This window comes from Myxocyprinus asiaticus, chromosome 29, assembly GCF_019703515.2.
Source record: "Myxocyprinus asiaticus isolate MX2 ecotype Aquarium Trade chromosome 29, UBuf_Myxa_2, whole genome shotgun sequence".
NCBI lineage: Eukaryota > Metazoa > Chordata > Actinopteri > Cypriniformes > Catostomidae > Myxocyprinus > Myxocyprinus asiaticus.
Genome location: NC_059372.1, coordinates 1,588 through 15,205, shown reverse-complemented (window position 1 = coordinate 15,205; position 13,618 = coordinate 1,588). Strand labels below are relative to the sequence as shown.

At 45.9% G+C, this 13,618-nt stretch overlaps 1 protein-coding gene across 2 annotated transcripts; it reads left to right on the top strand.

Annotated features, from left to right (window-relative positions):
- Positions 1-277: 277 nt before the first annotated feature.
- On the top strand, positions 278-11,982 carry LOC127420119 (uncharacterized). Of its 2 annotated transcripts, none has more exons than XM_051662126.1 (8): positions 278-422; positions 1,034-1,108; positions 1,202-1,237; positions 1,421-1,489; positions 1,680-1,709; positions 1,840-1,863; positions 3,242-3,310; positions 10,071-11,982. In XM_051662126.1, the coding sequence occupies exons 1-8, from the start codon at positions 369-371 to the stop codon at positions 10,482-10,484; spliced, it is 771 nt and encodes a 256-aa protein (XP_051518086.1). In that variant the 5' UTR covers positions 278-368; the 3' UTR covers positions 10,485-11,982. The 2 variants fall into 2 exon arrangements, with proteins under 2 accessions (XP_051518086.1, XP_051518085.1); XM_051662125.1 differs by having other exon boundaries at positions 281-422; positions 1,202-1,258; positions 10,071-11,977.
- The last annotated feature ends 1,636 nt before the right edge of the window (positions 11,983-13,618 follow it).

The following is a 13,618-nucleotide window of genomic DNA, read 5'->3' as shown; positions in this document are numbered from 1 at the left end:
ACAGATTTTGGAAGAAGTTGCAATTAATTACATAACTTTAACATTTGTTTCCAAATGTTTTCTTACTGTGTTCATGGCTGGATTAAATGCCATCAGACCCAAACACAATAAATTAAACATGGCCACCTACTAAAACCAATGAATCACACTGAATTATCACTCACAACAGAATTAGCAGCAAATTATCATTAGTGAAAACAAAATAACAAACCCACACATCATTCCAAGAGTGACAAAACTGAGAGTGAGAGAGACCACAGTGCAACCTGACGGAGCGATTAGTGGAGGAGGAGAATGAAGATCTTCTCATATAAAGACACTCACTGACATAAACATTCTGATTCTCATGTAAATCTGAATCTGTAAAGATGTTGGTTGTTGTCACACTCATTTGTCTGATTGACCTCTCATCAGCTCATCCAGTAAGTAGAAACTCCATTCTGATATGTCATAGCATGGCTTTGAGTTATTTGTGTAAATGTATCTGACCTTGTCTGAAATAGTGATAAGAATAACTGTATTTAAAAAAAATGAGAGAAAATTCTGTGATGACAAAATACTTCTGTTGTATTTTCAAGTATTGTGTGAATTAATGGATAGGCTTCTTTTAGTTTGTCAATAAACACATTTTAATTTGGCCGTTCTTTAACATGAGAAGTTGTTGCAGTGAAAGTTGTTGTTATGGCAACCAGATTAATTACAAGCTGATCTGCAGAAAGATGTTCCTTAATTAAAGTATCTGCAAATCAGAAAACTTAATAGCTGAAACCGGGATAAAGTAAATTTTTTGGTGAACTGTCAGGACATCGGGACACACCCTGGCACAATCTGGGTTAACAGAGATGCCTAGTTGGCCTGTTATTCAGTCTATATTTATTACTGAACTGTCCTCTTTATTTCATTGGACTCATTAAAAAGTGAACTTTGAATTATTCCATAAAACAGAGCTCCTATTTTTAAAGAATTTGATAAACATAGTAATCATAAATCATAAATAGCTACAGTTATCTGAAATGGGTTGTTTTCATCTCAGATCATTCAGAAAGATGTTTTGGACGAGTTGGTCACACAGACAAACTCTGAACGAGAAACACTGGACATGCTCAATGTGAGAATGTTCTCTTAAAAATTGCATGAATAAAATAAATAATGCTTTTATTTCGATATTATGTGACTTTATGAAATGTAATGTTTGTTTCAGGTGACTAAAGGGGCAGTGATCAACACCACACCACAAGTACAGCAACCCAATGATAGAGTAAATTAATCTATAAAACAAAATTTATTATGTAATTTAGAACGAATAATCAGATTCATAATCTGAAGGAATAATTATGAATATTTACAGTTAAGATGAGAATATTAACTGCTGGAAGAATACTCATGGGTGAGTTAAACTTGAGTTACTGTTTTGTTTCAGACTGCAGCTCAAAGTTCATCAGAATCTGAAAGTTCTGAGCAGAGCGAGTCAGTGGAGGATCTATCAGAGGTACACACACTCACGCAAGCACACACACGCATGCACACACACACACACACGCACACATACGCACACGCACACATGCACGCACACACACGCACGCTCACACGCACACACACACACACACACACACACACACACACACAAACACTCCTTTATATCTGTATAAAATATTCTAGCTTCTCTTTATATTTCACAGACTTCTGAGGAGCATGACACCTCTGAGCAGGTATATTATCGTAATTTCTACACATATTCTATGTAACAATCTATTGATTCAGAACTTGAATTTAAAGAACCAGTTACAGTTTTTGTTTGGACCCTTTAATAAATGTAATCTTTTTCTTCCTTTTTTTCAGACCTCTGAATCGTTGGAGACAACTGTTGGTCAAATTCTTTTGAGCTTTTTGTTTCTATAAAATCCAAACACAAAATATATGCTCAGCTTAACCCTATAACTCTAACCTCACCCTAACCCAATATAAAAAATAAATAACATTAAGACTAGGGTTCTTGTATCTACCTGCCATTACACCTTCCACACAGATGAGTGCTCCAGCCTGTCAACGTGTACTTAGCTGACTGTGAGCCAGTATGGATGTGTTTGACGCATGCACACTACGACTGCTTCGTGAAACTCTGTAGTACAGTCAACTCTGGGCACATGCACAGACGACACAGACGGGAGCGTGAGGTTACATAAATTAGTTTGCACATGGACAGTCCATCCTGCAGACAACAAAATTTGATAACATAGTGTTGTGAGATGGCTGCAAATGGACAACTGAAGCATACTTTCGGCTTTAAACCCTTCCGTCATTTAACAACATCAACATGCCCTCAACATAAAACCTCCCTAAAAACCTTTTTATGTTTTTGTTATATATACATGTAAGGGATAATGTACAGACAGTTGGTTGTTATCACACAATAAACCCCGACAGGGAGATCAGGACCCCAACATGAAGCGGAGGACTCTTGTATCACCTAAAAGGGGTATATTGTGCGACAACAACCTACTGACGGTACATTAACCAGCTTAATACACGACTACTAACAGAATAAATAAATACATGGACATAAAATATAGATTTTTGTTTAAATGATGTAATTATGGAAAAAAGAAAGAAATGGCTGAACAGCTGAAATCCACCTCCGGTTTGCATCACAGTTAGGCTCATTACGACTGCTTATTATCCAGCTTATTACAAGACTACTTGCCAAATAAATAAATAAATGCACATGAAACATTGATTTACGTTGAAATTATTTTATTTACTTGTAGAGATCGCACAGTAATCAGAGAAGCAGTAAAGATGGCTCATAGTACCTGGATGAGCACTCTGATACGTGAATGTGTCGTTGTTACAGAGAAAAATCAGACCTCTATATGCCACCATTGACCAATCAGAATTGAGTATTACAGAGAGCCGTGTAAAAAATGTATCCAAATATTTTGATGATCAATATTTTCCAATAAACTCAGAAACATGCAATTATCTCATACAACTCAATCCAGATATACTTATAAAACCCACATGTGTTTGAAGAACCAATTTAGCCAGGCAGGAATTATCATGATAAGAAAATTTGCCATACTTCATATTATATTGGATATATTCTGCAATATATGGAGATCGGGACTCAGACCCAATAACTAATACCACACCCACAAACTGTTTAATGATCTGCCTTTGATAAACATTAACGTGCATGTGTATTTACTGCATGGATTCTTTAAACCTGTGTGTTTCTTATTAGTTTCAGCAACACACAGCTTCAGATGATCTGAGAGATGATAGTCGAGGAAGCAAGGAGAACATCCGCAGGGTGAGACAGAAACATCTGCAGATAGTTCTATCTGCTTTCAGATCTCTGTTATTCATTTAAAGATTTCTTTGCATTGCACAGGTTGAGCAATCGCACAAGATTTCACATTAACTTTCACTTGTGGAGCCTCTTCAAATATACAGACTATATATTCTAAGACAGGAGTTTTCAAACTTTTTGATGCAAAGGACCCCAAATGCCTTTTTGAGGTGCCCCCTTCCTAAAATATAAAGGCAGCTGCATATTTTCATATAGACTAATGTATATTTATACTGTGTTAGAAAAAATTTAAGCGTGATATTATAAACCTGTTTTTGTATAGCGCTTTCCCTATCTGTCACTCACTCGACGTTGGTGTCGATGTAGTGACACTAGGGGTCACTCTTGGGAGCCCGAGACACCTCTGGTCTTTGATAAAAGGCCAATGAAAATTGGCGAGTGCTATTTGCATGCTACTCCCCCGAACATACGGGTATAAAAGGAGCTGGTATGCAACCACTCATTCAGATTTTCTCTTCAGAGCCGAACGGTCATGCTCATTGAGCTGAATACTACTGTTCATTCACCTGCTGGATCTGATGGCGCATTTCAGCGGCTTCTCCCTCCTCTGCACTGGTGCACTGCAGAGAATGCCCCTGAGCGCTTCGGCAGAAAAACTAGAGAGTATATTTTCTGAAAGAGCATATATTTCTCTAAAAGAGCGCACACACGGAACGTCTTTTTAAAGACACGTCTTTTTAAAGATGCTTTTCCGATTGTGTGTTATTCCTGGTTGTGCTCGTTATCTCTCGCCTTCTAACGGTCACGATCACTGTCTTTCGTGTCTGGGCACTGCTCACGCGGAGACAGTGTTTGTGGATGGTCACATTCTCATTGCGAGAATGTGTCCATGGCAACGTTGCGGTCGTGGCTCGCCTTCGTAAGGAAGCGAGCCACCCCAGAGGCTCCCGCCTCGGTCCTTTTACCCACGGGTTTGAGGCCAGCGCGGATAGCACTGGGGGCGATTTGGAGACCCCAATGGGACCGCCTCCGCCAGGTATCTCACGGCGAGTTCGACCTCTTATTCAGAGCCCGTGAAAGTGATGAGCTCTCGAGCGCAGCATCGGAGAGTGGGCTCGTCCAGTTGGAAGCCTCAGCTGGGCTCCTCCCTTCGGGGTCGATCGCCCAGTCACAGGCTGACGCGGAGATGACGACATGCTTTCCCGGACAGCCGCGAGCGTCGGTTAGAGTGGATTTCACCGCTCTTCCCTGAACCCTCGCGGCTCTGTGATTGGTTCCTGGGCTCGCGGCACCGCTCAAAGCCACGCCCCGCCCCGTTCCTTTCTTCCCGGAAGTGAATGAAGAGCTGACAAGGTCACGGGAGGCACCTTTTACTGCCCGGTCCCGATCTTTTCAGTTTCCCCGCTCTCACTACCCTCGATGGTGGGGTGGCCAAGGGTTATTCGGCAATCCCCCGGTGGATAAAGGCGCTCGTGGTGCACTTATGCCCGCAGAGCGCCGCCACCTGGCACGGGTGCCCAAAGCCCCCGTCCAAGGCCTGTAGGTTTACGTCGTCTCTGACGGTCAAAGCCTACGGCGCTGCTGGACAAGCCGCCTCCGCCCTGCACGCCATGGCTCTCCTGCAAGTCCGCCAAGGCGTTAAAGGAACTGCACGAGGGTAGTTCCACCCCGGGATTGATGCAGGAACTGCACTCTCCGAGCGACGGAGGTCACGGCGCGGTCTCTCGGGCGGACGATGGCCACACTAGTGGTCCAGGAGCGCCACCTTTGGCTCAACCTGGTCGAGATGGGTGAGGCCGACAGGACACGATTCCTTGCTGCCCCCATTTCCCAGGCGGGCCTATTCGGCAACACCGTCGAGGACTTTACCCAGCAGTTCTCGATGGTAGAGCAGTAGATGGATGCTAGCCGGCTTGTCCTGCCCCGGCATGGCTCAAGATCCCGCACCCCATCTACTCATCGCCGAGGGCGTCCCCCTGCGGTGACTGCACCGGCTCCGCCGCAGCACGCCCCTCCGGCCCGGCCCCGGCGTGGAGCCCACCGCAGGAAGCCGACGCCACCCGTCTCACAGCCGGCACCGAAGAACCCACGGAGGTCTTCGAAGCGCCCCTGAGACGGGCGACCCAGGGACAACGAAACCCGCTGCTCTGGAGCTGGTAAGCAGATCTTCATCTTTTTGTTACCTTTTGCATTTAATTGCGCTGCATGCCCAAGTAGCTGTAGTACTCAAGAGCTCCGCAAGAGTGGTTTCCTTGTTCCCTGGGTCACATATCCGGTGTGTACGGCTGGCATCACGACCACCGTCCACCACTCCATTTGGCAGGTTGGCGCTCCAGCGGCGGTCTCCCGCCCTGAGCGCCCAGCTGTGGCACAAATCCGCCCCCAATGTGACAGTCTCCATGGGTCATGAGGACAGGCCTCTTCCTCCCCCGTCCCAGGCTGTTCCGGGGGTGGTCACAAGGAGCCAGGTAAGTGCTTCGATGTCCTCGGACTCAGCATGGCCACGATGTGGTGTGGCACCTCAAGCTCCGCCCCGCCGCGAGGCCCCACCCGCCGGTACATCCGATGACGTTGTCCCTTTGGTCCCCCTTGTACGGAACTCGGACGCATGGCTTGCGCTTTCCAGTCCGTCACGAGGGCTGGTCCGGACCGTCCGACTCGGCTGCACGATTCACTTCGCTGGACATCCACCCAGGTCCAGCGGTGTCCACTTCACCTTGGTGAAAGACGGAAACGCTGCTACCTTGCGCGGAGATCGCTACCCTCCTACGGAAGGACGCGATAGAACCTGTCCCTCCAGCCGAGATGAAGAAGGGGTTTTACAGCCCCTACTTCATTGTACCGAAAAAAGGCGGTGGGTTGCGGCCAATCTTGGACCTGCGAGTACTGAACCGGGCCTTACACAGACTCCCGTTCAAGATGCTGACGCAAAGACGCATTCTGGCGAGCGTCCAGCATAAAGATTGGTTCGCGGCGGTAGACCCGAAGTATGCGTACTTTCACGTCTCGATCCTTCCTCGACACAGACCCTTCCTGCAGTTCGCGTTCGAGGGTCAGGCGTATCGGTACAAGTCCTCCCTTTCGGCCTGTCCCTGTCTCCTCGCATCTTTACGAAGATTGCAGAGGCTGCCCTTGCCCCGTTAAGGGAGGTGGGCATTCGCATTCTCAACTATCTCGACGACTGGCTAATCCTAGCTCACTCTCGAGACGGGTTATGCGCACACAGGGACCTGGTGCTCTCACACCTCAGCCGACTAGGGTTTCGGGTCAGATGGGAAAAGAGCAAGCTCCTCCCAGTTCAGAGCATCTCTTTTCTCAGTTTGGAGTTGGACTCAGTCTCCTTGACGGCGCACCTTACGAACGAGCGCGCCCAGTCGGTGCTGGCCTGTTTGAAGGCTTTCAAACAGAAAACAGCGGTTCCACTGAAACATTTTCAGAGGCTCCTGGGGCATATGGCATCCTCGGCGGTGGCCACCCCGCTCGGGTTGATGCATATGAGGCTGCTTCAGCACTGGCTCCAGACTCGAGTCCCGAGACGGGCATGGCGCCACGGGACACACCGCGTGGCCATTACGTCAGTCTGTCACCGTCTTTTCAGCCCTTGGACCGACCTCTCGTTTCCACGAGCAGGTGTTCCGCTAGAACTGGTCTCCAGGCGCGTCGTGGTCACGACAGACGCCTCCGAAATGGGCTGGGGCACTGTTGGCAATGGGCACGCAGCCGCCGGCCTCTAGACGGGTCCGCGGCTGCGTTGGCACATCAACTGCCTCGAGTTACTGGCAATTCTGCTCGCCCTGCGGAGGTTCCGGCCGTTGATCCAGGGCAAGCACGTGCTAGTTCGGACAGACAGCACGGCAGCTGTAGCATATGTCAACCGCCAAGGCGGTCTGCGCTCCCGCTTTATGTCATAACTCGCCCGCTGTCTCCTCCAACGGAGTTAGCAGCACCAAGTCGCTGCAAGCCACTCACATCCCGGGCAACCTCAACACTCCGGCGGACGCGCCGTAACAACAGGTTACCCTCAAGGGAGAGTGGAGACTCCACCTTCAGGTGGTCCAGCTGATTTGGAGTCGATTCAGTCAGGCACAGGTGCACCTGTTCGCCTCCCAAGAATCCTCCCACTGCCTGCTCTGGTACGCCCCCACCTGCGGTGGTAGACACGTTCACTCAGGCTAGGGCTCCCTCTACGAGGCGCCTGTATGCCTTTAAGTGGTGTCTGTTCGCTAAGTGGTGTTCTTCCCATCAGGAAAACCCCCAGAGGTGCGCAGTCAGATCAGTGCTTTCCTTCCTGCAAGAGAGGTTGGAAGGGAGGCTGTCCCCTTCCACCTTGAAGGTGTACGTTGCTGCCATAGCAGCACACCATGACGCAGTCAACGGTAAGTCCTTAGGGAAGCATGATCTGATCATCAGGTTCCTAAGAGGCACCAGGAGGCTGAATCCCTCCAGGCCACGCCTTGTTCCCTCATCGGACCTCTGTAGTTTTTCAGGGTCTACAGAGAGCCCCCTTTGAGTTTTGCAGTCAGCCGGGCTTAAGGCTCTCTCCTTGAAGACTGCCCTCCTGACTGCGCTCACTTCCATCAAGAGGGTAGGTGACCTGCAAGCGTTCTCTGTCAGCGAAACGTGCCTGGAGTTCGGTCCGGGCTATTCTCACGTGATCCTGAGACCCCCGACCGGGCTATGTGCCCAAGGTTCCCACCACTCCTTTTAGGGACCAGGTGGTGAACCTGCAAGCGCTGCCCCAGGAGGAGGCAGACCCAGCCCTGTCATTGCTGTGTCCGGTGCGCGCTTTACGCATCTATTTGGATCGCACGCAGAGCTTTAGAATCTCTGAGCAGCTCTTTGTCTGCTTTGGTGCACAGCAGAAAGGGAGCGCTGTCTCCAAGCAGAGGATCACCCACTGGCTCATTGACGCCATAACTATGGCATATCTCGCCCAAAACGTGCCGCCCCCGGTAGGGCTACGAGCCCATTCTACCCATGGTGTAGCGGCTTCTTGGGCCCGGCCAGAGGTGCCTCTCTAACAGACATTTGCAGAGCAGCAGGCTGGGCAACACCCAACACCTTTGCAAGGTTCTACAACCTCCGGGTGGAACCGGTTTCGTCCCAGGTAGTGGCACGCAACACAGAAAGAAAAAAAAAGAAAAGCGGATAAGCCCGGGATAGCCGGCCGGGTGTATCGCTTGCACATAGTGCCTTCCACCTCCTTTTGAGCTGAAGACGTGCGCTGTTAATTCCCAGTAGTGTTCACAAAAGTTGTTCCCTGGTTGACTTCCTCTGAGCCCTGTGGCAGTCGAGTTTTCGGAGAGACTCACTGCCGGCCCAGTACACGCGCTAAGAGCCCGGTTCAGGGGTAGGTGCTCCGCATGTGGCGGTTCCCTGTAAGGCTAACCCCATGCGATCTATATCTTCCGCTAGTTCGTTTCCCTACTGGCAAACTGCGTCTTCCTTGGGCAGAGCCCCTCAGTCTCCATGTTGTAGTAACTCCTCCCCCATTGGGCAGGATCTACCTTGAAGGCTCTCCACATGGTTGGAAAGACCATGTGATGTATTCTTCCACTTAAATATCCCCTCCTCTCTTGGGGCGAGGTGTGGTCTCTGCGGTGTCCTCCCCTTGGGAGGGACACCCCCCGACTACACCTGGCGGCCCAGTCAGATAATCCCCCTTCTTTTTTAGGGAGTGGAAAAAGAGAAGGGGAAAGAGGCCACGACTGCGTTAAGCCTGTCTCTATCTCTGGGTAGTCGACTTGTCCCCAAAAAGGGCCGTTTGACACTCATAACTGTGTTGGGGGAAGTTACGTGTCGACCTGGTGCGCTGGCTATGAGGCACACAGCAAGTCTGCCCACCACACACCGCCAGTTCACGTAACACAGTTCAGCCTTGTGGCGTTTTGTATAGGGACCCCTAGTGTCACTACATCGACACCAACGTCGAGTGAGTGACAGATAGGGAACGTCATGGTTACTGGTGTAACCTCCGTTCCCTGATGGAGGGAACGAGACGTTGGTCCCTCCTGCCACAACGCTGAACTACCCGCTGAAATGGCCGGACCTTATATCGGCTCCTCAGCGTAAAACCTGAATGAGTGGTTGCATACCAGCTCCATTTATACCCATATGTTCGGGGGAGTGGCATGCAAATACCACTCGCCAATTTTCATTGGCCTTTTATCAAAGACCAGAGGTGTCTCGAGCTTCCAAGAGTGACCCCTAGTGTCACTACATCGACACCAACGTCTCGTTCCCTCCATCAGGGAACGGAGGTTACACCAGTAACCATGACGTTTCACAAAATAAAGTTACAAATCAACTTTATAGACAATATGTCCAAAGAAGGAAAAACTCTCAAGACAGATACACAAGTACAAAATATTCTTGGTAGGATGTACATTTGCAAAGATAAATGCTTAAAAATACATGTAATACGACACATATTATTTCATCATATGAAACTATGGTCAGAATTGTTTTTATTTCTTACTGTTAAAAATGATGACTGTCATTAGAACAAATATTCACAGTTAATCTCAGGATTTCTGAAGCAATAATAATGTCAGATTCTGTAAATGTTAACTTTTTTATATGTCTTTTTTTACATCTTTTTACACTTATTTAATCTAACATTTTCTGCATGCCTTCTTTCATCTTTGAGTTAAAAAAAAAATAAAATCCTAGTCCGTGAGGTTCTCTATAGTGCGAGGTCAGTGAGCACTGGATGTGATGTTTGTTTATTAAATAATGGAAATTGTGTTCTGTTTCTCAGAGTTGGGTTCGAGTTCATGGCCTCCATTTTGATAAGCATGCGGTGACCCTAGATGTGACAGCAGACACGGTGACTGACATAGCAACTGCAGCTGTTGTTACTGAAGCAGCAGAGACATTAACTGATGGAGTAATCCGCAGCTTTCAGACAGCTCAGACAATTGGAGTTACCGCAGCTGTAGCTGTGGAGACGGATAGTGCTGCCAGCAAGAGCATGGAGAGTGATGAGCAGGTGGACCTACAGCAACTGAACATGTGCAAAGATCAAGCAGATAACGATGAATGCATTGATGGTGGATTCGTAAAGGATGGTGGCGACCACCAGAGTGATTTTCACCATGGTGCACTGAGCCTGGATGAGCGTCCCAGAAAAATTCCTTTTAGACTAACCCACTTTCAGCTATCAGAAATATAATTTGTTTTAAAAAGGTTGAGAGAATTCAACTTTATTTTAAAAAACATCTATTAAAAAGACTAAAACACAATACACTTCCTATCCAATGAGGGGATGATTTCATATAGTGTTTGCCTGAAAGCATTTCCCTTTATATAATGCCTCTGTCTCTACTATATGATTTTTTTATACAGCTTTAAGTGTGAAAGTGGTGGTTTGGCACTGTGACTAATGGGCTGGTAATCAGAAGGTTGGTTCTTGATTGGAAAGTTGCTCCAGGAAACCTGAACCTGTATTAAGTTTACTGGGAAATCTAAATGATTACTTCATGATGTAATATGATTTTGTATTAAGGAAGATGGACCCTTGTCACATTACAGTATTAAATAGATAGTCCACCCAAATGGAAAATTATGTCATCACTTGCTCATCCTCATGCTGTTCCAAATCTGGATGACATGTTTCTTTCATGTAACACAAAAGGAGCTTTTAGGCAGTATGCTCGTCTCAGTCACCATTTTCTTTCAATGCATCTTTTTTACATTCAATAAAAGTGAATGGTGACCGAGTCATTCTGCCTAACATCTCCTTTTGTGTTCCATAGAAGAAAGAAAGTCATACAGGTTTGGAACAAGATGAGGACGAGTAAATGATGACATAATTTTCATTTTTGGGTGAAATGTTGTGAAATAGTAGTTTAAAACTTTATGTAATTGTGTTCAATAATAAAATTACTAACATAAGACAAAACATAGCCAGCACGTGTCTTACTGATCTAGGCTCAAACTGTCCACCAACTGATGTGAAATGCAACCAGCCCTTACGCACTCACACGGTCATATAACTCATTAACTCTTCCAGCTGCCACCTTTACGCTTTACCCACTAACTTCCTAAAAACATTTTAGAGTTCCTTATTACCAGACATTCTGAGTATTGCTAATTAGTCCCTCCAGCAAGAAATTGTTCCATGTACATTTAAGATGGCAGTCATTAGGCCTCTCCTGATTCTTCTGTGCTTATTATCTACAGACCTATTTCTAGTCTTCCATTACTTGGCAAAATAATTTAAAATGTAGTGTCCATACCACTCAATAACTATCTTAACACTCATAATCATAATGTAATAGTCTGGCTTTCGGGCCAACCATAGCATGGAAACAGATCTTCTTAAGGTTCTAAAAGATTTACAAGGAAACATGGATTCCATTAACCAATCAAATATAGTTCTCTTAGACCTTAGCGCTGCATTTGACACAGCTGATCACAATATTGTGCTTGACTGACTGCAGAACTGGGTTGTCATATCAAGCCCAGTCCTAGACTGGTTTAGACCCAAAGCTACACTATGTAACTTTTAACATTTGAAGCATAAAACCCTCTAAAGTTTGAAGCATAAAACAGAAAGTTACATATGAGGGAACACTTGATAATCTCAAATCATGATGAATCTCATGATTTGAGATTACCTGCTTAGCCTTGTGATCATGGAGGTTTTCACCAGCAGAGCCGGAGTCACGATGTGCTATTTTCATATTGATATTATGTTATTTGTTTAAACATTTATAACTGAGATGTTATTTGCTTTGAGGATGATAACAACAACAATTCCAATTACACAATTTAATATATGATTATTGAAGTCTTTTATCTGTCTTTTATCATTACACATTAATGTTTGTATTGTTCTACACATCTCAATTTAAGAGGAGAAACTAATGGCTAATATGGGTTCAGTTGAAGACACATTTTTTAATATAAAATCTACAGTCTCAGTTGATAATGCAATTGAACCATAATACTACAATGGTAGGTAGGTCTATGTAAGGTGTCGGCAACTTTTTTGACATGGAGTTTAATTTTTTTAGTTTCCTTGCAATGGCTGTGCAGATGCCTAACCCCCCCCCCCCCCAACACACTCACACAAAAAGCAACAAAAAAACATCATATATAAATTGTCAACATTTAACATTCAACCCCCACTATTACCCCTCCCCCTCCCCAATCACTAACTTCACACCGACCCCCAACCAACACCCCTGTGGTCATAAATAGAATACATACACACAAAAAATAAAAAATACCCCCCCCCCCAAAAAAAAGAAAATATAATAATCATATATAATTAAAACTAAATCTCTCTCTCCACAGCCCCTCTCCGAGAGTCCCCCAAAAACACCAAATACCTGCCCCACTTCTTATCACACAAATCTAAATCCCCCAGCCTTCTGCTCGACGTCTCCTCAAAAGCTGCTACCCTCCCCATCTCCACACACCACTCCGGAAATGAGGAAGCCCCATCTGACTTCCATCCCCTTAAAATAATCTGCCTGCCAAACATAATACTAGACAGGACCCAATTTTTTATGTGTTTGTCCCTCAAATTTATGACCACGCCATTGCCCAGAATAAAGAGTCTGGGGCAAATCGAAATTCCCAAAACGTCCAAAACGTCACATATGAACAAAGCCTTTCTATCAAACTAATCGGAGAAGTTAAGTTACACCCCGTTATCTCGAATTTGCACTCGGTATGGACAAAAGTGTCCAGAGTGTTTAATTCGGACACTTATTTAAATGTTGCCTCGAGCATATGGCTGAACCAATATTATGTATTAATAAGTCCCCTTTCTGCTGGTCAGAGTGGATTGTGAGGGAGATTAATACACTCGGTAACCTATATGAGAGTGGAGTGTTGAGATCCTTTGAAAATTTGGTTCAACATTTTGGGATTCCCAAATCTCAATTCTTTAGGTATTTACAGCTGCACCACCTGCTCTGTACTATTTTTTGGGAGTAGCATACACCCCCCTAAAGTGGCAGATTACTGCTTTTGGAAAAGGTCGTGAGGAATCAGTATATTACTCCCTGCTAATTCAGAGTCTGGGCGATGGAGCTTTAACTTCTATCAAGAGATTATGGGAAAAAGATTTAAACTTGGAATTGGAGGAGGGAGTGTTGGATAGGATCCTAAAAAATGTATAGTCTGCGTCTAGAGATTCAAGGGTGCGCCTTATGCAGTTCAAGATTTTACATTGATTCTATTGGACCCCCTCTAGATTGTATAGGCTTGGTCTTAAAGACACACCCACCTGCTGGCGATGCCAGTCAGAAGATGGAGACACAACCCATGATTTTTGGTGGTTTGTTAAGATCC